The following is a 23,995-nucleotide window of genomic DNA, read 5'->3' as shown; positions in this document are numbered from 1 at the left end:
TCAGGATTGCAATGTGACGAGAGAACAAGACCCTGTTGTTAGAACCAGCTAGCCTTGATCAGGACGCGGCTCAACGCGTATAGCATAACGCGTCTTACCCCAACATGAATGAAGACTACCCTATGCCAACGTTGAACTCACCATTTGCTCCAGGTTTTCTCCATCTCTCGCTTGTGAACACGGGGAAATCCTCAGTTCACAATAATATGGCCTCCGCTTTGACTCCTTGTAGCGACAATCATCCCGCACGCAGAACCACGCCAAGTGATGCCTATACAGCTATAGTAATATGTCCTTTACTGACCACTTTTCATCACACAAAACACTGGAGAAGCTTGAAGATCAAAAGGCCAAGATATCCACGGAAGGCCCAATTTGTATAACCGATGAGGGTCCTGTAAATAACTCGTGATGACAATCGCTCTGGGCATACTGGGATGAGGCATGAGATCAGCGTGCTTATTGTTGAGTTAATTTCACTTTATTTGTGCTTTGAGCGGTATTTGGTCTTTTGCTTTGCTGTGATTCGATTCTGGAATGTTTTGTGACATGCACAGTCTCATATTCAGCTCCTTGCAGATGCACTGTGAAAGATACAGGTTCAACGATCACCACGGCACTTTCAGAATTCTAAGCAATGAGAACATAGTAAAAATCTTCTAGAATTTTTATTCCTTCCAGATAGGCAGTGGCAATAGCCTCACAAGGCGATTTACCATCTTGAAGTAATTATCCGTGTCCTACCCGATACCATTTTTTCGCCACGAGTGACGGAATAGCCGCCCGAGGAAATTTATGACGTTGCTGTGAGAATTTTAGCGCAGAAATCTTATCCAAACCTTATCCACTAAATCCCCACACACCTCGGCACTATTCCCCAATTATTCTCGGCGCGGGTGAGAAATCACGACAACAGAAAACTTGGAGAAAAGGGGAGACTTGCGGTGATATGATCTTACTCCGTATGGAGTATTATGGTTATCCTCGGGTTGTTTTTTATTTTTTTCTGGAGTTTGAGACGATACTCCGCAAGATCTGACTCCGTGCTCATTTCGGTTATGTTGCTTCTGTCGACATGCCGATCATATCTTGACGATCCCTTAGTGATGGCCAACTCTATCTGTGAACAGAAACAATCTTTCCTCAAAACATGCTAATGCGGTGAAGGAATACATTAAAAATCGCCATTCTCCAACTCGTATGAGGATAATCTAGTCATGTAATGGTACACACACGTACAGGGATAAAGAGCCGAGGATGGAGCATTTTGATTCAAGGGTCCTTGTCTCTTTTAGGAAATTATGAAGATCACCAACTCCTATGACGTATCTATCCCGCCAGGCCCCTTCAACGTCATTTTACCCATATTTAAAAATTTTCAACTTATTCTCTAGCTATCACCAGCGATAAATCTCACTCTGTTTTGCTAGTAGACCCAGTGTTCTTTACGTCAGCGGGGCCCCTGAGTTTAGCGTAGCTCCCGTCTTGTGTGCCAAGTGACGTTATTCGCGATGAATCTACTGGCTAAAAATCTCTTCGGTTGGAGGCGACCCTTCACATGTGTTTATCTAAGGTTATCGGTTCAAGGGACCAGATTTTCTCCTCATCGTACTCCAAGTTTTTGCACCGTGCCAAGGTTTTCCCTCGAGTCATTCTCGGCTTATCAAGTTGCATCCTTAATTTGCTCCACTGTATGCTGTGACATGAACCAAAAACATTGGGGAACTGTGGATTACTATTTGGTGAAGTGATCCACGTAGACTCCAGAGTTTACTTGGCACTATTGTTGTGATTGTCCTTATAAGGATTGTGAATCTCCCAGACTTGAGTTAAGTTTGAAGTTGTAACAAACATCAAGAGCTGGTCTTAAGAAATCAGTAATCATGGTTCACGTCGACAACGAGCACGGTGTGCCGCACTACTGGGGCAAGACCGGTAAGGGTCTTCAAAGACTCATCACTATAGTCGCTACCACAGACTTTCTTCTCTTCGGTTATGGTATGTTTCCCCGGGTATCTGTGCTTTCGAGCAAAGACTAACGGTTGCGTTTCATGTAGATCAAGGTGTCATGTCCGGTATCATTTCAGCTCCCGCTTTCACAGACGATTTCCCCCAGGTTCTTGATGAGACATACGAAGGCTTCGTGGTCTCCATCTACGCTGTCGGTTGCTTCCTCGGTGCTCTCTTCATTCTCAACTTTGGTGACCGTCTTGGTCGTCGCAAGTCCATCTTCCTCGGTGCTATTGTTATGATCATTGGTGTCATTATCCAGATCGCTGCTGTTCCTCCTAGCGGTGGTGCTACGGCGCAATTCATCATTGGAAGATGTATCACCGGTATTGGAAACGGAAGTAAGTTGCACCGCCTTGCTCAGAGTTGAGTACATTGATGCTAACGTCTCAGTCAACACATCGACTATCCCTACCTACCAGGCCGAGTGCAGTGAGTCTCACAACCGAGGCAAGCTCATCTGCATTGAAGGTGGTAACGTCGCCATCGGAACGTTGATCGCCTACTGGATCGACTACGGCTGTACCTATGGTCCCGCTCCCTTCGTCTGGCGATTCCCCATCGCTTTCCAGGTTGTTTTCGCCGGCATTGTTCTCGTCATGATGATGAAGCTTCCCGAGTCACCTCGCTGGCTCCTCACTCATGGCCGCCGCGAAGAAGCCATGACAATTTTAGCAGGTCTCAACGGTCAGCCTCGTGATTCCGCTGATGTCACCACTCAGATGGCCACCATTGAGAAGGCTATCGCCGCTGCTGGCCACAAGGGCGGCAAGACTCCCTTCTCTGCTCTCTTTACTGGCGGCAAGACTCAGCACTTCCGACGTCTTATTCTCGGTGCCTCTTCTCAGATGATGCAGCAGCTCTCCGGTTGCAACGCCGTCATCTACTACTTCCCCATTCTCTTCCAGAAGTCCATCGGTACCGATCACAACCTGGCTCTCCTCCTCGGCGGTGTCAACATGATCATCTACTCCATCTTCGCTACAACCTCTTGGTTCGCCGTTGAGCGTATTGGTCGCCGCAAGCTCTTCCTCATTGGAACCGTTGGCCAGTGCTTGTCTATGGTCCTCTCCTTCGGCGCTCTCATCCCCGGTACTGCCTCTGCTTCTAAGGGTGCTGCCGTCGGTCTCTTCACTTACATCGCTTTCTTCGGTGCCACTTGGCTGCCCCTCCCTTGGCTCTACCCCGCTGAGATCAATCCTCTCAAGACCCGCGCGAAGGCTAACGCCACCTCCACCGTCTCCAACTGGCTCTGGAACTTCTTCATCGTCATGATCACCCCCGTCATGATTCATGGCACTGGCACCAACGGCTGGGGTACCTACGCCTTCTTCGCTGCCATGAACGCTATCTTCTTCCCCATCATCTACTTCTTCTACCCCGAGACTTCTGGTCGATCTCTCGAGGAGATTGATCTGATCTTCGCTAAGGGCTACACCGAGAAGATGAGCTACGTGACTGCTGCTAAGCAGCTTCCCCGCATGGAGGACCACGAGGTTCACGAGAAGGCTCGCGAGTATGGCTTCGGCAGTGACGATGACATCAAGGTGTCTCACTCCGAGTCTGAGCGCGAGAACGGAGTCATGACTGACTCTGCTGTCTAAGGTCGAACTGGCATTCGACATTCTGTTCTAGCTTGCTGGAACTAAACTTTTGCTTATTATCATGATTTGACGCATCTATAGAAGCTACGATTGTAGCTATGACCTTTTAGATACTCCCATGACTCTAGTAGTCTAGCATGAATACATATCTTATAGAAGCTACTGCCAACTGATGTTTGTGACTGTTTACCTGGGAAATGGTGACATGTTTATTTGTGCGACTTTGACGATAGCTAGGTGCCATTGCATCACCGTCAGCTTGTGCAGATCATCGGAAACTTACGCGTTGTCAGCGCCTAACGATGCACGATGCAGGGAGCGGACCAAAATTCGGTGAAATAGCCCATTGGCTGCTCGGGTACTTTCATCATCCAGCAGGGACCATGGTGGAGTTTTCGTGTCGATCTAGGAGATAAGACTCCCTCGAGATTAGCAAACAACCATGAAGGCAGTATCTTAATGCCTTATGAGGGTTTTATTGTTAGCAGCTGATAGTTGAGAAGTAGTTATCGCCAGTTCTATTCTATCTACACATCTATCCAACGAGCCATCCATGTCTGCGTAACCTGTTTCGCCTCATCAACAAGCCCCAGATCCAACAACAGCTGCACACTCCCTCTCACCGCACTCTCAAGCGCACTAAAAATCCAAGTATGCGTAAAAGTCGCTGCCTCTCCAATGAAAACAGTATTAAACTCCGTCTGATAAAACGCAGGGAGATACAAATGCTGCTGTCCAAAGATCTGCATCGTAAAAGCACCAGCGTGATGCTCTTCCTGCTCCCAGCATTGACGCGCGCAATTGCCCGTCCAGTTCTCTTCAACTACATCGCCGTGGACTTCGATGAGGGAGTTCTTTATGTAGGCTAGATGCTCCTCTTCTGACATGGCGCACGCGGCTGTTGCTTCGTAGTCGGAGAGATAAGATGCCAGCATCGTTCCGGGGCCGGTGGAGTTAATGTGCCATGAAGGGTAGCAGACCTGGCCTAGTTGAGGATTGGTGAGACGAGTACAACCGCCAAAGATAGGCTGCTCGAGATGTTCCCAGAAGCGCGTCTTGAACTGAACAGCAACTTTGCAAGCGTTGGCATACAGTGTTCTATCGATGGCCCGTTTGAGAAGGCTTGAGTATCGCGGCATCTTCCAAAACTTCATCAAATTGAGCGGAACACTGTTGAGCACATAATCGAAGTTCTCAACATTATTCGGCGTGCTGAAAGGTTTAGAGCCAGTAGGTTTCCAGAACACGGATAGAGTGTTGTTCTTGTTATAGTGTAAACCGTTGACTTTGGCGTTGTACTGAACTCTGTCTTTCACGTGTGGCTCAAATGCAGCGGGTAACCTGCTCAGACCACCTTTGATAGTGACCCATTTGCTAGCGAGGAAGTAAATAGTCTCATACTCCCACATAGGCCAATAGATATGAGAGGGCGAGACTTCATCTGTCGTGTTGAGATCTGTCTTGATCACATCTCGAAGGTATGATACCTCGGAGTAATCGAATGATCCATCTTCTTTGGCTTGCTTGTACGCTTTGAAGATGTTGGATGCATACATGCGGATGCGCTCGGGAGTAATCCCTTTGAAGTCATCCAAAGCCTCGATTGCTTCCTCAGCTGCTGTCTCATTATGGTAGACAGGCGGGTTGTAATATGCTGGGTCATTCGCTACTTCAGCCTTGGTAGGCCATGTGCCATCTGGACGTCGGAAAGGTGAATCGACAGGTGTATTTGGAGAACTTTGGATCCAGTCCCAGAACTCGACTTGAAGCGATTTGTTGCCTGCATTCATTTCGTTGAGAACATCAGCTAGCTGGAAGATCATTCGTTGATCCATGAAAGGGAATGTCTCGTTTGTCTCCGAGTCGGTGAGCTCGTACGGAAACCTCATGGGTCCAAGTTCATGGTATTGGCCGTCCTCTGGTGATGTACCATTCAAGTAAACAGTTCTCACACGCCCTCCAATTCGTTCGGAGGACTCGAGAATCTTCCAGTTATGGATTCCGACGGAGTCGAGAATGAGCTTGAGAGTGAACAGTTAGCTTCGTCTTCGAGGCCAGGGTGGATATCACTAACCGAGGATAAAAGGCCAGACATGCCGCCGCCCAAAATGCCAAAGGTCTTGTTCTTTGTCGCGGTCACAAAGAAATCATCTGGCTGCTTCTGTTTGAGATATGCAACACCATCGAACCACAAACTGTCATCACCGGCCACGTCCGCAAATGACTTCTTCTTCGCGGTTCGACGTGCAAGACGCTTAACGACGTCGAGCTCATCAGATTGGCCGATAAGTTCTCCGTCCAAGAAGGCACTGAGACAACCACCAGAGATATCTTCCGACGTCAGCCAGACAAATCGTGTGGGCCGTTTGTCCTGGTGATCAAGATGGCGCTTAGCTAGAGGATGCTGACCAACGTGCGTGGATCCGACATGCTGGTGGGCCTCCGCTACAGATAATTCGTCGCTACATGCGCCATAGGTCAGGGTCAAGTGCCCGTCGACATCGCCGTTGTATTCCACAACAACATTTTGTGCGCTGCCGGGGCTGACTTTTGAGGGAGATATGAACTTGACAGAAGGGGAATTGAGGGGTACTGCTTCGGCAAGTAACCCCAAGCTGCTCGCTAGGGGCCATAGAACAGCAGAACTTCTCATATTTCAATGCGGAAAGAGGTAATCTTGCCAAATGGCGATAAAACCCACGGTTACGGGGATCTGGTCGTGTTTAAATGCCTTCATGGGCCCGCCATTCTTCTCCTACGACGCGGATCTATAATTGACGCCGACTCGCTGTCGGTGTAATTCTTACCGACTATGCTTGGTAATACTGCCAAGAAATCCCTCGCGATGCTATCGTGACCGACTCACTGCCAAGAAACGATTTAACTGCATTTATACCATTTCTCTGGATAAACGTTAATTAGAGTTGAAGAATAAACAAGCTTATTGTTAGCGCAATGCATGTTCTGCGTCGTCTCGAGATAAGAGATATGTCGTTGAGATGTGTAGCTCGAATAGGCAAGGATATTCCCGAACTCGGCCGCTTATCAGTTCGGTGCGCTGCTCCGATTCGTTGGAGAAGATCCAAGGACAGGGGTATAGGGATGATAAGGGCTTTGTCTCCAAGTTTCGGAGCATCAACCTTGATGGTTTTCAAGGCCAGAATCCCAGCGGATGGTAATGGAAATCCGACTAGTCCAAGAGCCTGCGGGTTAGACTGCCTTTAGACTGCTAGTACAACAGATTGGAACCACAAGGCTGGACCATACACTAAGCTCTATAGTATAATTCAAAACCCAATCATCACTCACAATACCACTGAAAAACTACACCTTACTTAAATCATGCCTTAACACCTTTGTTCGACATACTGGCATCTCCACTGGACATACCAGTCTCTGCTTTGGTCGCATCCTCGCCTTCAGTTGTCCCTCCAAGGACATTGGGAGCATACGGCTGCTTCCAGTCATCACGACGCTCAGGGATAATAAATATGTTGAACCACCTGGGGAAGATAAAACCAATCACACACCAGACAAGTAAGAGATGCGCGACGATGAAGCCAAGGATGTATAGAGGATCGTTCTTGACTTCCTCGAAGCTGGGGTAGGCCAAGCTGAAGATGATAGCTAGGATTGGTCCCGAGACGTATCGTAGCATTGGTGCCCAGAGGAATGGGAGGGACCAGTTGTTACCATTGCCGATGACTGAGTTGAGATCGTGTCTCAGCTGGTTGCCCTACAGCACGCACACAGATTAATTGGTTTCTCAACTGCGGATTACGTAAACTTACTGAGTAAAAGGCAACGTAGTAAAGGACGGAGATAAGCTTGTTCTGGGATAGTAATATCGGTGCACCGTGTGCGTCTGGTGTTCTCGCAAAGATCAGTGAAGCAGCAAGGCAAATAAAATAGAGCCCGAAGCCAGCAATGGCACCAGCCCATAGCTTCCAATTTCACCAGTCTCTTCAGGACGCATGCCGAGATACCCAACGATACCGAAAACGGCGAAAGCAACCAGGGCCTCGAAAGCAGAGTTAAACAGAACAATAATGACTGCATCTTGAGCTGCGTTAGCGAATTTGCGGTTATACGAGGCATACGCTGTATAGTATCCGAACCCGACTCCCGTCGAAAAAAAGACTTGACCGACAGCATCACGCCAAATTTTGGTCCCAGCAAGTTTTGGGCTATGCCAACTAGAAAAATAGAGCTTGATACCCTCGCTGGCGTTGGGTAGTGATACACCACGCCCGATGAGGATGATACCCATTATGACCGGCAGGCCCATGGTGAAGTAGACGGCGCGTCCGGCAAGGCCGACTCCTCGAAACATGCAGAGCCAGACTGTGAACCAGGTAAAAGCGTTCCAGCCGACAAGGCGACCGTTGAGTGAGACACCGGGATATACAACCCACCGACCAGACGTATCAGGGTCAACGGCACCAACAGCCTCATACATGAACCAATTCTCCGTATCACCCGCCCAAGGCAAGTTGTTCGCAAAAGACTTTTGGAGTAAACCATAGCCCAAGCCAGAATCGGTACGAAGTAGATGACGACGACGAAACCGACATAGTTTAGTGAAAAGCCGATTCCTTTTATCCGTCGACTAACTGAGTTGTGCGCCACCACGGTTCCGCCGCGATAAGCATTCCTTGCGGCAATTTCAAGGGCCATAGCGGGAATGGCGAGGAGGAAGACGGCCATTAGGTATGACACGAACCATTTCAAGCCGTTGTTGTTATAGACTTGAGATGGATACCGCAGCATGTTTCCCATTCCCACTGCGCCGCCGCACGAGGCGAGGAGGTAGGCTGTTCGTGAGGGCCATTGATCGCGACCATCTTCTGCTTTCTGAGGAGGCGGGGCTACCAAATTTCCAATCTTGCGCAAGACATTCATCGTCAGAGAAGATTGTATGAAGGGCCAAGTCACAATAAGAAGAAGAGGGAGTGAATCTGAATTGAAGCGGCGAACTTGGGACCTCTGCTGGTCCTTTAAACAATCGCAAAGCCTTGGTCGCGTGCTCACAAGAATATGCACAGGAACAAACGCGTCGGCCTAGAAACGTGCTCGCCAATCGCTGTTAATCGAGTTTCTTATCGAAGTGGCTGTGTCTGGGAAAATACTGTCATGATTCGAATGCAAAAGACTCGGCGTACGACATATTCTTGCGGGGTCAACTTGGCACATTCGGAAACAGGAGGGATGAGTGAAGCATGTTAGGTTGTTTGTTATTCCTCTGAATCATGGAATATGTTGAAGCTGGAGTGTTGTTTGGGGATAATTGGCATTGGCCTGGAGATCATGCGACCTTGCTAACAACTCCCAAGGTGATATGTGTGGCTTCAACTCGAAAATCCATCATCGAGATAAGATGGCCGCGACGATCCTTTCTCAGCCATCAGAGCATGGCTGACTATGATGATACAACGTAGCCCGGCGGCTCGAGATATCGTGACGAAGACCCGGCTATCACAGCATGAGCCACTAGCGAGTCAGGCAACCATACTACGAGCTTTCCGCGAACTTATCGTGGGTGTTCCAGGTTGTATTCTTGTTCTGGACGGGTTGGATGAATGCACCGGGATGACCAATACAGACACAAAGTCCGTCCCTCATTTCCTTCAGGAATTGCGAATAGCTATCACCAATACTACAACCAAAATCCTCATCTTAAGCCGTGGTGACCCTGTCATACAGCAAGGCATTTCTGATTTCACTAGATACAGCGAATACACCATCATTCCAGATGACGTTGGGCCAGATCTAATGGCATACTCATCTGAACTTGTCAAAGCAAAGTTACCAAACAAGGACGAACCAACAAGAGCCTCTATTGCACAAAAGATGACAAACAGAAGCGAGGGTCAGTTCCAGTGGGTTAAGCTTCAAGAAGGATCTCTGAGAAAGGGGCGGAGCAGAAAGTAACTCGAACGAGAGATTGATGAGACTCCATCGGGACTTGACAGCCTCTACGACCGAGAATGGAACAGAATCAAATGCAATGGGAGACTCTGATAGGGAAAGGGCTTTATCTCTACTACGTTGGACTGCGTTTGCACTGCGGCCTTTGACAGTTCATGAGATTACGGAAGCCGTACTCCTGACAGAAGGCATGGACGAGTTGCCCGTGGACGAAATGCCAGATTGCGTTGACCAGGATTATGTCGACAGTATGATCCTAGAGCTATGTGGATCACCGATTGAGGTCCGGCATGTGTCATCCTCAGAGAGCATCGAGCACCCCGAGTGCATTCAACAATCAGAAGAGGATTCTGTTGGCTTCCAAGAAGTTCACTTGTCACATTTCTCTGTTAAGGAATACCTCCTCAAAACCTTTCCCGGCACTGGCACCTTGCTCTGCAATGAGAAGCTCCGCGTCACCAACGGAACTATCCACAATACCACTCTCGCGAAACATTGTCTTCGTTTCATAAGCTTTCCTGGAGCTTGGGAAAGCTTAAAGATGAGCGATAATAAAAGACCAACAATGCACTTATGCTCTATGCTGCTGATTCCTGGTATCAGCATTGCCGAGATGTCAAAACTATTGATCCGGACCTACAACAGGCAATCAATGCTTTACTCGATACTCGGAATCAGAACTGGCCCTTTGTGAGAGAGTTCGTGGCGACCAAGGTCTTCGGTGATGACACTGATGTTCAAGAAAGGTCAATAAGCCCATTTGTATTTGCAGTCTGCAGTGGACTCACAGACACTGTGGCACATCTCATACGAGAAGGGCGCTTCGATATGAATAATAGATCATTTGGCAATTCGACTCCGTTGTTCTGGGCTTGCTTTACTGAAAGTAAGAATATTGTGGAATTACTCGTTGAAAATGGTGCAGACATCAATGCAAGATGTTACCAAGGTCAAGTACCGCTGCACAACAGTGTGCAAGATGGGAACGATGGAATTATGGAACTTCTTATATCGAAAGGCGCAGATGTCTCGGTGGTCGACGATGAGAGACAAACACCCCTTAACTTAGCTTCAATGAGTGGCAATACCACGGCAGCTCGGCAGCTTATCGACAGAGGAGCTGATATATCACACGAAACAACAGCTGGTTTCACACCACTCTCGATGGCTTCTAGCAGAGGACATGTTGAATTGGCCAAGTTTCTTATTAAAAAGGGTGCGGATGTTAATCAGGTGGTGGCCAACGGCCCCCCTCCGCTTTTGCTGGCCGTGTGTGATGACCACTCAGAAATTGCCGAGTTACTGATAGATGAAGGTGCGGAACGCACTGGGATTCAAATTCAGGGCCAGGTGTTCTCATTACTTGCCATGGCGGCTGGATATGGACATCTCAACACGGCGAAAGCTCTGATCAGCAAGGGTTTTAATCCGACGGAGGCCCAGCCATTGCTTCTAGCTGCCTCCTATGGTAGTTATAGTGGATTCTCAAGAGATTTCATCCCAGAAACAGCTACCACATCGCCTGATTTCCCTTGCTTAGCTTATCACCTGGTACTAGAACTGCTGCTCCAAAGCGGCGCTGATGTGAACACCAGTGATGTGCGCGGTTATACGCCACTCTATATGGCTTCATTGGGCGGCTTTATCGATATAGTGGAGATTCTAACACAGAAGGGTGCTGGCTTAAATGTCAAAACAGTTGCCGGAGAGACACCACTTCATGCTTCCTCCGCGATGGGGCATTTGCGAGTAACGCAGCTTCTTATCCAACACGGAGCTGATGTCGCCTGTAAAGACAACTCTGGTCGTAATCCTTTACATTATGCCTGTAGGTCAGGAGATCTTGAGGTTGTCAACCTTATTATAGGTTCATCCCAAACCCAAACGCTTGACGAGGCTGACCACTGGGGCTCGACACCTTTATCCCTTGCAGCAAGATTTGGTGGCGTTGGCATCCTCATGGCACTTATTGATACAGGCGCTGTTGAGGTCGAATCCAGCGATATGTTCGGTAGGACGACGACATGGTGGGCGACAAGCCACAATCGCGATGCAGTTGCGAGGCTACTAGCTGGAACAGATGGGCATCGAGACCTGGGAACTGACGTAGAGGAGGGGGAGGCTGTCCAAGAACAGGGGCTAGAGATGGGAACCTAATGCGACATATTCTGGTTATTTATCTCTGGTCAAACTCATGTACGCTGTGTAATTTGTAATGGTGGGAACTTTGATGTATGTTCAGCTTGTTTGGGTCTTGATGGGTATTGCTTTGATCAGACACACGAGTTGGTTCCAGGAGGATGTGAAACAGAAAGCTAAGCAATACAAGATAAAGACGCCTGTTGTGTCTTACCGACTCATTGTGCTTCAGGATACATTGCTAAGCTGCAGAAATAATAGATAATGTACCAACGATATAGTGTTTGGCTCCCGATATATGTGAGTCGATAAGCTGCCTATCATTTGTATCTGCAAGGAATATGAGAACAACGTTTCTTAAGCCATAAAATGATAAATATAGACCATTTCTGGACTTTCCTGCAAACAGCATTTCTCTTAGGCTTCACATGCTCTCTGAAGACGTTAATAGTGGCTGATATGCGGCTTTTGTTGGTCCTTTACCTTGGCCGCTGTGGAGCCTTCGACATGCCATTCTTGCAGGAATGGAAGAGTTTTACAAGGCCACAAGCATGGACGGGTCTGGAAATACTGATGCCGTAGATTTATTCCTTAAGTACGGACTTGTAACTCGGTTAGCCAAGGTAATTCATCTGTTCGAGGGTGGCACAGTCGCGACAGCATTGCTGATACCATGCCCATTAACCGAGAGCTGATAGCTTCCCTTTGAATGGCCGAATACTTGCTTCAGTCATATCAGTTCCGATACAACCAACATGCAGAGAAAAGGTCATTTAATGTAATTGACTAACTCTTTTATGGCAGTTGCTTTCATGGCTAGCATTGCTGTAAGCTTCATGAAGAATTTGTTCCAAAGAGACACAGTCAACCCCATCATGTGATAATGACTCTTCTTGATCTATAAGTACTGGTTGGTGGACATGATCTTTCCAAATGTCACTACAGCCTCCCAACTACCTTACAGCCTTTTACATTACAGAATCATAGGCCGGACTTGCCATCAAGCTATCAAGATGAAGCTGAGTACGGCTATAACTCTGTTGCAGCGAAGTCAAGAAAAACTGACCGACGTGCTATAGTTTCGTCCCTCTTAACCACCTTGCTCGCTGGTAGCATGGTGAGTGCCAAGTACACCGTCGAAATCCCCGATGATGCGGTCTGGGTCACCAACTGGGACGAGTTACATGCTGCCCCTCGATTTGAAGGAGTTCTCCTCCCCAAGTACGGAGGCTTTGTTATTGAAGTTGATGAAAAGATTGTCTTGGCTACAAATGAACGGATGAGTAAGGAAGTGTTCGACCTGCTCACGGATTTGGAGAAGAATGACCCACAGTCTGAAGACGAGCAGCAGACTCCTAACAAGAGAGATACAGAGATTAGAGGTTATGGGAATAGATGTTCTCATCCTCCTTGCTTTGGTCCGGGGCTTTGCTCTCAGTACTCTCATTGTCATGTGTGCTCTGGCCTTACTGGCGTGGTTTTCAAGAGGGGCAGGTGCATTTGAACCTGGCATCTTGTTTGGAAGTCAACGGGGGCATCAAAGCCTTCCGACGCTATGGCTGCACAAAGAACTAGTTTAGGACTGTTTGTCTGGAAATAGACAGATTCGGGATTTTCAAGACAAGGGAACTTTTGAGAATGGTGCACGGCAACAAAAGTGTTACGTTATTAGATCGTGCCATATGCTTCCAATTGTTGGTTAGGTGACTGTTGGTTGATCTCATAGCAGGGATTAGTAGACAGTTATCACATGTCTACCTGAATGATGCAGCATGGCCCTTATGATTGATAAGACAGGCCCCACCAGGCGCATCTATAATCTCTGGCTCAAGTTCAAGACGGCTCTCCCCTTTCAACTTCTATCCTTACAGCAAAATCCTACAAACCATGTCTAAACCCAATACAGAGATACACGAGCCAACCGATCCTGAAGCAACATGCTGTAGCAGTGAAGATGGCATCGCCTACAAAGACCTCTCCCCGGAGCAAAAAGAAATAAGCGACATTCTACGCAACATGGATCGCGATCCTGATCTAATGGGCCTAGCAGACCTCGGCAAAGACGGAGTTTTCCGCTTCCTCGACGCTGATCGTAACATTCACTACGCCGTCCCTCTACGACCTGCACTTATTAAAGCCCTTATTGATCGTCTACCTTATGATCCAGAAGTCGAGAAGTTCTGGCGGGGAGTCGATGGGACGAAAGTGCCTGAAGAGCAGTGGTACAATCCGCCAGAGGGGATACTACCTCCGCCGTTGGCAGAAGAGGAGAGGAGGGAGGAGCGGGAGATTATGGAGAAGAACATAGACAAGATTGACAAGATTCGGGGGGATCTGAAGAATGGAATTCATCGCGAACGTCTTGTATTTATAGAATCGGATAATAAGCTTGAGTAGATCTGGTGTCTCACCAATCAAGCGTTGAATTGAGCTGCTAGGCGAGGCAAGAAAACTCAGGACCTTTATTACCAACGCCAAAAAGACTTGAGCAAATTTAGTTTAGACTCACTGGAATTTAGACTAGTTATTTTTGGCATCATCAAAAGTTTTCTCCCTCCTGGAGCTGAGTGCTCTATTTTTAGCTGGCCCCACTGCCGAAAGCCTCTCATTTACGCCTTGACTTGGAATTGATCTTAGTTTCAAACGCTGGAGATTAGCCTTACGAGTCATTTTCATGAGTTTTCAACACGTTTGTTTCAAGCCAAGAGGGATCTCGGCGTGAGATTCCGTCGACAAGAGTTAAGGAAGTTGACAGCGATGAAAACACGAGGCACTTTTGGCTGGCCATCGCACGTGTCGAAGCTTGTTGTTCTAACCCTGCCGCACTAAACCCGGTGAGGACAGGGCCCTGCTCTTCCGCCGGTTTGGCAGGTCAGCTACAGAAGATGGTCCAGGGTATTTTCGTGTTGGCGCTCACGACTTGGCTTTTGCATCTATCCTTTGGTCTAACGTATAGCCCATCAAAAATTAATTAATAAAAGCTTAGTAGCAGATAGTTAGTTCGCCGCGTTTGCAGTATCGTGAAACTTGCTTGAGTTGCAGTTCTCTTTGAGGTAAGAATATAGTTTCGTCGATTCCTGAACCTAGATTGTGTTGATGAGAACATGTAGAGCTTGGTTTTGCAAGCTGCTGGTAATAACGTGTTGAAGGTAGCGTGTTCAAGACAACATTAGCTTGAGCTTAAAATAATGATTAAACGAGAATAATTCGTTTTGCGGGTAAGTTCTAAGAAGCCCATCTCAGTTGGGTAGAGGCCTGGTGCTGATGACGTTCTAAGCTGACATTTTATATCTATGGTATCTTTATACTTGCAACACATACGATCTATAATCTAAACAAATTCCAACTCGCCATGATTCATTAGACATGGCTGTCAAGCACCTAGATACAACAACCAAGCTCGCAAGTCTTGCACCATCCTCTTAGCAACATCATGGATCTCCGGCAAATCCTGCCAAGAAAGCTCAATCGACAAATCCCCTCCCTTGACAGAGACCATACTTATCTGAATTGCCGGCCCAACAACATTTCCACTCAGGGTAAATCTCGCCCTCCCCACCGCAAAACCATCCTCAGTCTCACCATCAATAACACCAAGATTAGTAACTTCCCACGATAGGTCACGAGGCCTCTTCTCCAGTGACTTGAGGTAATCATGCCAGTCAGACACCACCTTCATTAAGCCGACTACGTTATCGTTCACACCAGTGTCGAGGCGCTTTTCGATATCTCTGCGGATTTGCTGTGCTGCTTTCCAGATCGTGGGCTCTAGGTCGCCGATGGGTTGGGCGGGCCAGTTGTTGATGCGGGCTTGGGCTCTGATGTCGCTGACGATTTCGTGGTCGAATGTATGGCAGTGTGATGCAGTACAGTTCTGAATACTATTGTCGAGGTCAAGAGATGCGTAATTTGACGGTCGAAGCTCTTTGCGCAAGAATCTTCGATGGTCCATGGCTGTTGCGACTTGAAAGGCATCGGTGTTACCCTCATTTATGTCAACGGACAGACAGGCTAGGACGATTCCGTGGATAAGTCCAGTAAGTGTAGTATCGTTCTCTCGGCATTGGCTCAGAAGTTTCTTCAAGGTAATAGCGTCAATGTCAATGGCCTTGAAGCGCGTGATGTAAGGATCAGCCTGGATAGGCGCCCACCGAGCTTTTGACTCTGCTGAGTGGAAGCAAGATGGACAAAGACCATGCCAGATCTCTGAACAAGCATACCCCAAGCTTAAGTTATGCTTGGCCAGCTTCTCCTGTGGTTGGGGAAAGCTATCCTTGCGTATAGAGGTCGTCATGACTCGAGATCCGCTTCGAAGAAGTGATGAGGCAACTGGGTTGTTGAGGCTCTGAAGTAGTGTTTGCTGAAAGATCTTGGCGCCCATGCCATCGTGGTTGGCATGGTTCCAGATATACATCACATCAACAAAATTGTCTGTCTTCGTTCGCATTAGACATATTCTCCACCCCGGCCTCGTCTCAAGATTCTCAAACTTGGTGTCGAGCTGATACTCCAGATTCGCTTCAAGCGCCCTTTCATAATCACTCGAATTCGGCTGGATATCCCAAGATACATGGTCTGCGAGATCAAGCGACGGGAGTGACACCCAAGCGGGCTTTTTAGTACTCTCGCCAACTAGACCGACTTGTAAGAGTGGAAATCGAAGCACTGTTTGGGCAATGGCTTGGTCGAAGCGTCGGAAGACTATGTCTTGCCTCTTGAAGCCACGGAGGGACGGCGGGAGCTTGTAACGGCATGTGAGGACTGTACTGCAGTAGTAATCGAGGCTATGCAGCGCTGATTCGCACAGCTCGCTAAGTTTGTCAGCGCAGTTGCTAACACGGTATTTTCGGGATACTCACATCTGGCCGAGACGCCGAATGAAAGACTTTGGCTTTGGACTTGATGACATTTTTGTTTGCTGTTGTTGATTTGCAGGCTATTTACGCCTGAAAAACATGCTTAGCACGATGCTTTATACCGGCAATGCCGTCAATTTTCCAAGCCTCAACATGATACTATTCCCAACATCAAACCGTGCCATCGGCCCGCGGACTCGAAATTCGTCACCGTCTCGCGTTCAATCGGAGCTCGCTCTCGCTTGTCAACCCCGTCTATCCCTGTCATTTCCCTTAGCGGATCCCCGGCATAATGGGCTATCATTACGCAATTTCACACTGCGCCCTATGCCTATTTCTACTTACCTTATCTTAGTGGGCCTGCTGACTCGGCAGTTAACTTTTTGCTCGACGTCGCCCTGACCAACACTGCTATTTTGCTCCTCTGAAACAGGGTAGTAGAAGCTTAAACAGCCCCGAGCATCCGGGATTAATTGGTGAATGATAGAGATATTCTTCCGGAGAAGCCACTAGCGTTTTGGGTACCGGGGGAATTCATAAGGTTGAAGGGGTCTTGCTTGATGTGTAAAAACGTAACCCAATTGTGCAAATATCTGAATCGACCTACCGTAAACTTTCTGATCTGACTTTGAATCTACCTTATCGTCTTTTTAATCATACGATTTCCTCGCTTGGGAATAATCGCGTGTTTGTTACTTTTTTGTTTCAACGGGCAGACAACCCGATCCAGTACTAGCTTCACGCGACGGCCATGAATAGCACCGCGAGGACAGCTTACGTGGAGCAGTTTCTACAACATGAGGTATCGAAGCTTCACACGCGAGAAACGTGCTGGCATCAGTCTGGCGTCGGCGGTCTCCTAGCGCTGTTGCGTGCGAACCTCTCAGAGTCGAAATCGTGGAATAGCAGTTATGTCTCTGGGGGACCGTATACCTTTAACGCTACGAGGAATTTGTTCACTGTTGATCTTGCGACGAAGCATTTTGATGTCAATACTGTTGATCAAGATACATTCATCACGTTGACGTATATTCATGGTCTGTTCTACCCTCTGGGTGATTTGACCCATGCTGACTATTACAGCGCTATGCCTGATCATTGCATTCTTCTTGGTGTATCCCATTATTCTACTGATGGAGTCGAGTACAGTGCTATGTGATCTGATCAATAAACCTGTCGCCAAACATACTGTTCGGAAATGGGAGTCTGTACTCCGAGCCTTTGTCTTTACGCCTCTTGTCATCGCTGGGCTAGTGGCGGGAATCATCGCAATGGGCTCGTCAGATCATTTCAGAACTGAACACGGGGTATGAATCTCAAACCAGGATTGGCGAATAGCCAACTAACGCCTCAAACAGGTCATTGGTCTCGTCACTATAGTGTTTGCGGGCTTTGCATCGTTGCTTTACTTCTTCGACTTCTTCTTTGGCTCAAGAATGGGTCGGACACCCATGGGGATGCGATGGCTTCAGAACATCAAGTACTTTGACATGTTTGTCTGTCAAGTCATCCTCATGCTCTCCGGCTTCGTCCTGACCGACGGATTCGACGATCTTTCCGTCATGGGCCTATGCTACATCCAGATCTCCCTCGCATGGGCAGTATCTCTCGGCATGATAGCAGCGTTTGTATGGAACAGTGCCATGGTCTTGATGACAGCACAATGGTTCCTCGTCCGTCGAGCACGACCCGGCGGCGGTGGAGGTATCGCCAACACCAACAACAGAATGTGGAGGCTCGTGCGCTTCCGCCGCCGTCGTCGTCAACCATCCCCAGAGCCTACGCAGTCATACGAAATGGGCTCGTCATCAGAGACGTCTGAAACCTCTGAAACTTGCGGTCGGGGACGAACTGAAGCTGGGGCTGTGCTGTGATACTTATGGACGCCAAGCATTCCAGGATAGATAGAGTTTTTGACATATTCAGTTTAGTTCAATGATGAAATTTTAACGATGTTTTTTCGCTCCGGGCATCAAGGGCACCGTGAAGACCCTTCTCGTATGATAATTTCCCCCAACGGAGCCCTTGTTCTCCGGGCTGTCACTCTAAAACGCAAGGCTGAGATGCAGGACCCAGACTCTGTTGCCAAGCGGTAGCCAAACTCAAAACACGGAGACTATTTTTTCGGATAAGCCTGACATAATTGATTGTGTCTGATTCGTCGCATCCAGAGTTTGACCGCTTATGTTTAGGGTTGAACAACAGTATCGGGCGCCCGCGGGGTACCGACTGGGGTGCCCGCGGAGCATATTTTATGGGGGAGTTTTGTAAGGCTGCGTGCCGGTATCCGGACCCCGCGGGCGTTTGGAGTGTTGGCGCGGGCGGAGCAGACAGCGGGAGTTGATGATCGTCAATGCGGAGTTACAGCCGGGTATTGTCACCAAAGTAAGGGTAATGAGATCAATACATTGTCTTTTAGAGGGATGCGTAGATAGCTTGCTCAGCCTCATGATTTTTGACTATAACATGTATTGTTTGAGTAGCAATTCCATCCACATCAACACCAATTCCATCGACAGCAAGAATCTACTTTAGACAGCAAGCGATTTGATCTTTTACGATATATTTCCACTATTTACAAACCCAAAAAACAATTAAGTCTGCACCTTGGAACTCAAAATGGCAGTAAAGCAAGAATCGAAAAAGCACGATGAGAAGCACAAGGGACAAATCCCTGGACCAAAGGGTACATCACCTTGAACACTATTGCCATCACATGCTAATCATCGCAGGCCTTCCGATCATTGGAAACCTTCTCGATATCGACGTCACAAACTCCCTGCAATCAATAATCGACATGGCGAAAGATTATCGTACGTCACCGACCGCTACTATTCCCGACTGCCTCTAACAATACAATCGCAGCAAAACTCTTCGCGCTAAATGTTGGGGGAAACACAGAGATCATGATCTGCAGCCGCGAGCTCATGGACGAACTATCGGACGAAGCACGATTCCACAAACTTGTCGTCGGCGGTGTCGAAAAGCTACGGCCTCTTGCTGGTGATGGCCTCTTCTCGGCGCAACATAATAACCAGGAATGGGCAATTGCGCATCGAATTCTCATGCCACTGTTCGGACCTCTAACAATTAGAGAGATGTTCCCCGATATGCGAGATATCTCAGAACAACTCTGTCTAAAATGGTAACGTCGTTCGTGATTAACGGAAGGTATGGTGTTAACTTTTACAGGGCGCGAGCAGGTCCCTCAGCTACCATCGACGTCGGAAACGATTTCACACGACTAACACTCGACACCATCGCCCTCTGCACAATGGGCTTCCGCTTCAACAGCTTCTACAGCAACGACAAGATGCATCCCTTCGTAGAGAGCATGGTCGCAGCTCTCGTCGACGCCGAAAAACAATCCATGCTTCCCGACGTGGTGCAATCATTTCGACTACGAGCCCAATCCCATTTCAAGAAGCACGCTGCTGTGATGAAGAGCACTTGCCATGAAATTCTCGAACAGCGACGGAAGAATCCTGTAGAGGGAAAGGATCTTCTCAATGCGATGATGAATGGCAAGGATCCCAAGACGGGAATGGGTATGAGTGATGGGAATATCGTCGATAACCTCATCACTTTCCTCATCGCGGGTCACGAGACTACCTCTGGCCTCTTGTCGTTTGCATTCTACTACCTCCTCGAGAACCCCGAGAAGCTACAGAAGGCTCGTGAGGAGGTTGATGAAGTATTGGGCGACGAGAACCTCACTGCCGACCATCTCCCCAAGATGCCCTACATCAACATGATCTTCCGTGAGACTCTTCGTCTCATGCCCACTGCACCAGGCTTCTACGTCACACCCTTCAAAGACGAAGTCATCGGCGGTCAATACAACGTCTCCGCAGGCGATCCCTTGTTCCTCTTCCTCCACATGATCCATCGCGATCCCGAAGTCTGGGGCCCTGATGCTGAAGAGTTCAGACCTGAGAGGATGGCAGACGAGCAATTTAACAAACTCCCCAAGAATGCTTGGAAGCCTTTCGGCAATGGCATGCGAGGCTGCATCGGTCGAGAATTCGCATGGCAGGAAGCTCAAGTCGTAAGTATCACTTCTTATTTGTGCATCACTAGCTAACATGCTTCGAAGGTTACCATCATGCTCCTCCAGAATTTTGACATGGTCAAGGCCGATCCCAACTACAAGCTCAAGATCAAGCAGTCGCTCACCATCAAGCCCGACGGTTTCAACATGAAGGTCAAGCTCCGAGAGGGGCGCGACTTGACCAACCTCTTCAAGAACCCCAGCCTCGCTAGTTCCAAGCAGCCCAGTCTCTCCAGCCGAATGAACCTCAAAATTTCACAGAAAGATCTGAAGCCCATTTCTATCTTTTACGGATCAAACACTGGAACGTGTGAGGCATTGGCGGAGCGGCTGTCGGCTGATTGTGCGACATTCGGATTCATGCCTTCAAAGCCTTTGCCGCTTGATGAGGCTACGAGGAATCTGTCCAAGGATGGACCGAATATCATCTTGGCCGCCTCGTATGATGGAAAGCCTTCTGATAATGCTACTGAGTTTACCAAGTGGGCTGAGTCGCTGCAGCCTGGGGAGTTGGACGGCATTCAGTTTGCTGTTTTCGGATGCGGTAAGTCTCGTTCATTCCTTCATTCCTCGCCTCCATCTGACGCTTCGCAGGCCACAAGGACTGGGTATCAACCTTGTATCGCATCCCCAAGATCCTTGACAAGTGCTTAGCAGCCGCCGGCGCCGATCGCCTCGTTGACATTGGCCTCACCGATGCTAGCACCGGTCGCTTATACCCCGACTTCGACGACTGGGCACACAGCAAGCTCTTCCCCGAACTCGCCAGCCGACACGGTATCACTCTTGATCACGCGCCTGACTCTCTCGAACTGAGTGTCACCATCAACCAGTCCCAGCGGAATGATATCGGAGGCAACTTCAAGAGGGCTGAGGTCGTGGAGAACACTCTTCTTACCAGCCCTGGTGTTCCTCGCAAGCACAGTCTACTCCTGAAGCTACCGAAGGATATGGCTTACACTCCCGGTGATCATGTCTTGGTTCTTCCCAAGAACCCCCCTCAGCTTGTTGATCGGGTCATGACTTGCTTTGGTGTTGATGATGATACTGTCTTGACTGTGTCGTCGCAACGACCAACTTTCCTTCCCACTGGGACTCCCATCCTTGCTTCTAACCTCTTCAGTACTCTTGTTGAGCTGTCCCAGACGGTTAGCCGTACAAGTCTCAAGAGGCTGGTGGACTTTGCAGGTAATGATGGGACTAAGGGTGAGATCCAGAGTCTCGCTGGTGACAGGTATGACGCCGAGATTGACCAACAACGCATGTCCATCCTCGACATCCTCCGCAAATATCCTTCTATCAACATGCCTCTGTCAACCTTTCTCTCCATGCTTCCCCAGATGCGTCCCCGCACATACTCCTTTGCCTCAACACCAGAGTGGAAGGCCGGCCACGGCTCGCTTCTCTTCTCCGTCGTTGAAGCCACTGAGGCTAGTGGATCATCACTTGCTCGCCCAGGCGGTCTAGCTACAAACTACATGGCCCAGCTCCGACCCGGTGACTCTATCCTCGTTGAGCCTCGACCTTGTAGACCTGAGCTTCGCACTGCGATGATCACTGAGCTCAACGTTCCTATCGTCATGATCGCTGTTGGCGCTGGTCTTGCTCCCTTCTTGGGATTCATGCAGAAGCGATACCTGCAGACTCAGAACTCGGGTCACTTGCCAAACAGCCCATGCACACTCTTCTTTGGATGTCGCGGCGCCAAGATGGATGACATCTGCCGCGATACACTAGATGAGTACTCCCGCGCAGGCGTCGTATCAATCCATCGCGCCTTCAGTCGAGATTGGGACTCCGCCGTACAAGTATGTTCAGCATCTTGTCGCTAAGCATGCTGATACCTTGGCGCGACTTTGGGGGCAGGGCGCTATTGTGATGATTTGCAGTGGTAAGAAGGTATCTGACGATGTGTTTGATGTCTTGGGTCCTATCCTTCATAGCGAGGATAGAAGATTGAATACAACCAGGGCGAGTGATTGGAAGACTTGGAGAGAAGAGGTTAGCAAGGAGCGATTGATCTTGGAGGTGTTTGGTTAGGTTGGCGCATTGGGTGACAGGCTTTGTTTGTTGGTATAGCATAGCGTTGCGGGTTTCTTTATTGTACTATATAGATCAGGATAGACTGCACTTAACTTAACAAGACTTCATTATGCACGTCAATCTCCTCTTCAGCTGTGAGATCATCATCCTGTGCGGCGTTTCCTATCACCCTCTAGATCATTTAGTTCGCTGGGTGTCCCCAAGCGAAGGCGACGGTAGCTTAAATAAAAGGTTTCCCATTTGCAATAACAACTAACTAATTAATAGCTCCATAACATAACAATATTCAAACCTGCCAGATAAGGACCTCAATATCAGACTATATTCATCCCCGTCTTACAGGATGTATCTGAAGTTTTTGTTCTGCTTATCAGTCTCGTCGACTTGAAGAAGTGTTCCATCCTCAGTAAGGTCAACTTGTCGAGACTCCTCAGGATCTCTCTTGACACCCTGCTCATTATCGCGACGGCGGTTCTCCCAGGTGAGATAGAAGTAAATGCCCACCACAAGAGCAATGGTGATGGCATAGCAGACCATGATAGTGGTGTAAGCAGTCTATAAAAGTTAGCAACGCTCATATACGGAGAAGTGGTGTTACTTACATGGTAGCCGGGCGCCTCAGTGCTGATAAAGAACTGAGGTCCACTCAGGTTTCCAGCACAATATCCCAGGAAGATCATGGCCATGACGGTTGACTTTTTAGTGAAGCCAGCGATATTACTAGCAGATAGTGACAGCATGAGAGGGAATGCTGGTGCAACCGCCATGATGAGCCAGAAGCCTGCCAGTCGCGAGAGTTTCTCAGCCGTAGGGAGGAGCTTGATCATAAGAATGCCAGCAATGGCCATCAAGTACGTCAGAACAAGAGCAATGTGTCGGGACTTGCGGACGTAGGTTGTGAAGACGGCGACGAGGACGACGGTTGTGAGTTGGAAGGCTGATGCGGGGAGACCCATGAGGATAGTTTGCTTCTCATCGTAACCGAAGCTCTTGATGACAATGGTGCTGAACTGTTGTCACAATGATCAATATCGTGCTATCAGGATTGGAGAAGGAATACTTACGCTTGTGGTTCCACCATTGGGAATGCAGATGATGAAAGAGAAGAAAAAGAACCACCAAGCCTTGACGTCCTTCATAGTCTCGATGAACTGATCGCGGTCCCACTCAGGGTTCAAATCCATACCACGAAATCCACATATGGATCCATAATGTGGATCCATATCCATTCCATTCCATTCCACGTGGGCTTCAGCATTTCCATATCCACGCCACGAAGCCCCTTCCACATGTTCCACATGTGGAAATCGTGGAATATTTTAGGTGGGGTTCGAAAATACCTTGATTTCCTTGTGAAATCCCGC

The 23,995-nt window shown here is 48.5% G+C and overlaps 9 protein-coding genes across 11 annotated transcripts; 5 read left to right on the top strand and 4 right to left on the bottom strand.

The window, feature by feature from the left end:
* The first annotated feature begins 1,796 nt into the window (after nucleotides 1–1,796).
* FOXG_15291 (uncharacterized protein) lies at nucleotides 1,797–3,809 on the top strand. Its single transcript, XM_018395378.1, has 3 exons — nucleotides 1,797–1,998; nucleotides 2,058–2,351; nucleotides 2,404–3,809. Exons 1-3 carry the CDS (start codon nucleotides 1,884–1,886, stop codon nucleotides 3,612–3,614), a joined length of 1,620 nt encoding a protein of 539 aa, XP_018255226.1. The 5' UTR covers nucleotides 1,797–1,883; the 3' UTR covers nucleotides 3,615–3,809.
* A 203-nt stretch (nucleotides 3,810–4,012) lies between these two features.
* Nucleotides 4,013–6,556, bottom strand: FOXG_15290 (uncharacterized protein). The gene is made up of 2 exons (XM_018395377.1): nucleotides 5,689–6,556; nucleotides 4,013–5,635 (listed from the first exon to the last, which is right to left on the bottom strand). Exons 1-2 carry the CDS (start codon nucleotides 6,265–6,267, stop codon nucleotides 4,142–4,144), a joined length of 2,073 nt encoding a protein of 690 aa, XP_018255225.1. The 5' UTR covers nucleotides 6,268–6,556; the 3' UTR covers nucleotides 4,013–4,141.
* Nucleotides 6,557–7,497: 941 nt separating this feature from the next.
* FOXG_15289 (uncharacterized protein) lies at nucleotides 7,498–8,516 on the bottom strand (the record flags this gene model as incomplete). The annotated part of the gene is made up of 2 exons (XM_018395376.1): nucleotides 7,498–8,121; nucleotides 8,160–8,516. 2 exons carry the CDS (start codon nucleotides 8,514–8,516, stop codon nucleotides 7,498–7,500), a joined length of 981 nt encoding a protein of 326 aa, XP_018255224.1.
* A 519-nt stretch (nucleotides 8,517–9,035) lies between these two features.
* FOXG_21879 (uncharacterized protein) lies at nucleotides 9,036–11,699 on the top strand (the record flags this gene model as incomplete). The annotated part of the gene is made up of 3 exons (XM_018402253.1): nucleotides 9,036–9,483; nucleotides 9,587–10,232; nucleotides 10,289–11,699. The coding sequence occupies 3 exons, from the start codon at nucleotides 9,036–9,038 to the stop codon at nucleotides 11,697–11,699; spliced, it is 2,505 nt and encodes an 834-aa protein (XP_018255223.1).
* Nucleotides 11,700–12,601: 902 nt separating this feature from the next.
* On the top strand, nucleotides 12,602–14,078 carry FOXG_15288 (uncharacterized protein; the record flags this gene model as incomplete). Its single annotated transcript, XM_018395375.1, has 3 exons — nucleotides 12,602–12,704; nucleotides 12,761–13,063; nucleotides 13,588–14,078. 3 exons carry the CDS (start codon nucleotides 12,602–12,604, stop codon nucleotides 14,076–14,078), a joined length of 897 nt encoding a protein of 298 aa, XP_018255222.1.
* Nucleotides 14,079–14,975: 897 nt separating this feature from the next.
* On the bottom strand, nucleotides 14,976–16,759 carry FOXG_15287 (uncharacterized protein). Its single transcript, XM_018395374.1, has 2 exons — nucleotides 16,541–16,759; nucleotides 14,976–16,492 (listed from the first exon to the last, which is right to left on the bottom strand). Exons 1-2 carry the CDS (start codon nucleotides 16,588–16,590, stop codon nucleotides 15,055–15,057), a joined length of 1,488 nt encoding a protein of 495 aa, XP_018255221.1. The 5' UTR covers nucleotides 16,591–16,759; the 3' UTR covers nucleotides 14,976–15,054.
* A 364-nt stretch (nucleotides 16,760–17,123) lies between these two features.
* On the top strand, nucleotides 17,124–18,492 carry FOXG_15286 (uncharacterized protein). Of its 2 annotated transcripts, XM_018395372.1 has the most exons (3): nucleotides 17,252–17,574; nucleotides 17,621–17,844; nucleotides 17,896–18,492. In XM_018395372.1, the coding sequence occupies exons 1-3, from the start codon at nucleotides 17,289–17,291 to the stop codon at nucleotides 18,409–18,411; spliced, it is 1,026 nt and encodes a 341-aa protein (XP_018255219.1). In that variant the 5' UTR covers nucleotides 17,252–17,288; the 3' UTR covers nucleotides 18,412–18,492. The 2 variants fall into 2 exon arrangements, with proteins under 2 accessions (XP_018255220.1, XP_018255219.1); XM_018395373.1 differs by having other exon boundaries at nucleotides 17,124–17,844.
* Nucleotides 18,493–18,914: 422 nt separating this feature from the next.
* FOXG_15285 (uncharacterized protein) lies at nucleotides 18,915–23,156 on the top strand. Of its 2 annotated transcripts, XM_018395370.1 has the most exons (6): nucleotides 18,915–19,223; nucleotides 19,270–19,350; nucleotides 19,403–19,682; nucleotides 19,730–20,585; nucleotides 20,634–21,132; nucleotides 21,183–23,156. In XM_018395370.1, exons 1-6 carry the CDS (start codon nucleotides 19,157–19,159, stop codon nucleotides 22,418–22,420), a joined length of 3,021 nt encoding a protein of 1,006 aa, XP_018255217.1. In that variant the 5' UTR covers nucleotides 18,915–19,156; the 3' UTR covers nucleotides 22,421–23,156. The 2 variants fall into 2 exon arrangements, with proteins under 2 accessions (XP_018255217.1, XP_018255218.1); XM_018395371.1 differs by having other exon boundaries at nucleotides 19,270–19,682.
* FOXG_15284 (uncharacterized protein) lies at nucleotides 21,117–23,822 on the bottom strand. Its single transcript, XM_018395369.1, has 3 exons — nucleotides 23,696–23,822; nucleotides 23,234–23,641; nucleotides 21,117–23,186 (listed from the first exon to the last, which is right to left on the bottom strand). The coding sequence occupies exons 1-3, from the start codon at nucleotides 23,813–23,815 to the stop codon at nucleotides 22,968–22,970; spliced, it is 747 nt and encodes a 248-aa protein (XP_018255216.1). The 5' UTR covers nucleotides 23,816–23,822; the 3' UTR covers nucleotides 21,117–22,967.
* Between the last annotated feature and the right edge of the window lie 173 nt (nucleotides 23,823–23,995).

Source organism: Fusarium oxysporum, chromosome 5 (genome assembly GCF_000149955.1).
Source record: "Fusarium oxysporum f. sp. lycopersici 4287 chromosome 5, whole genome shotgun sequence".
Lineage (NCBI taxonomy): Eukaryota > Fungi > Ascomycota > Sordariomycetes > Hypocreales > Nectriaceae > Fusarium > Fusarium oxysporum.
This window is presented reverse-complemented; position numbering and strand designations above follow the sequence as displayed.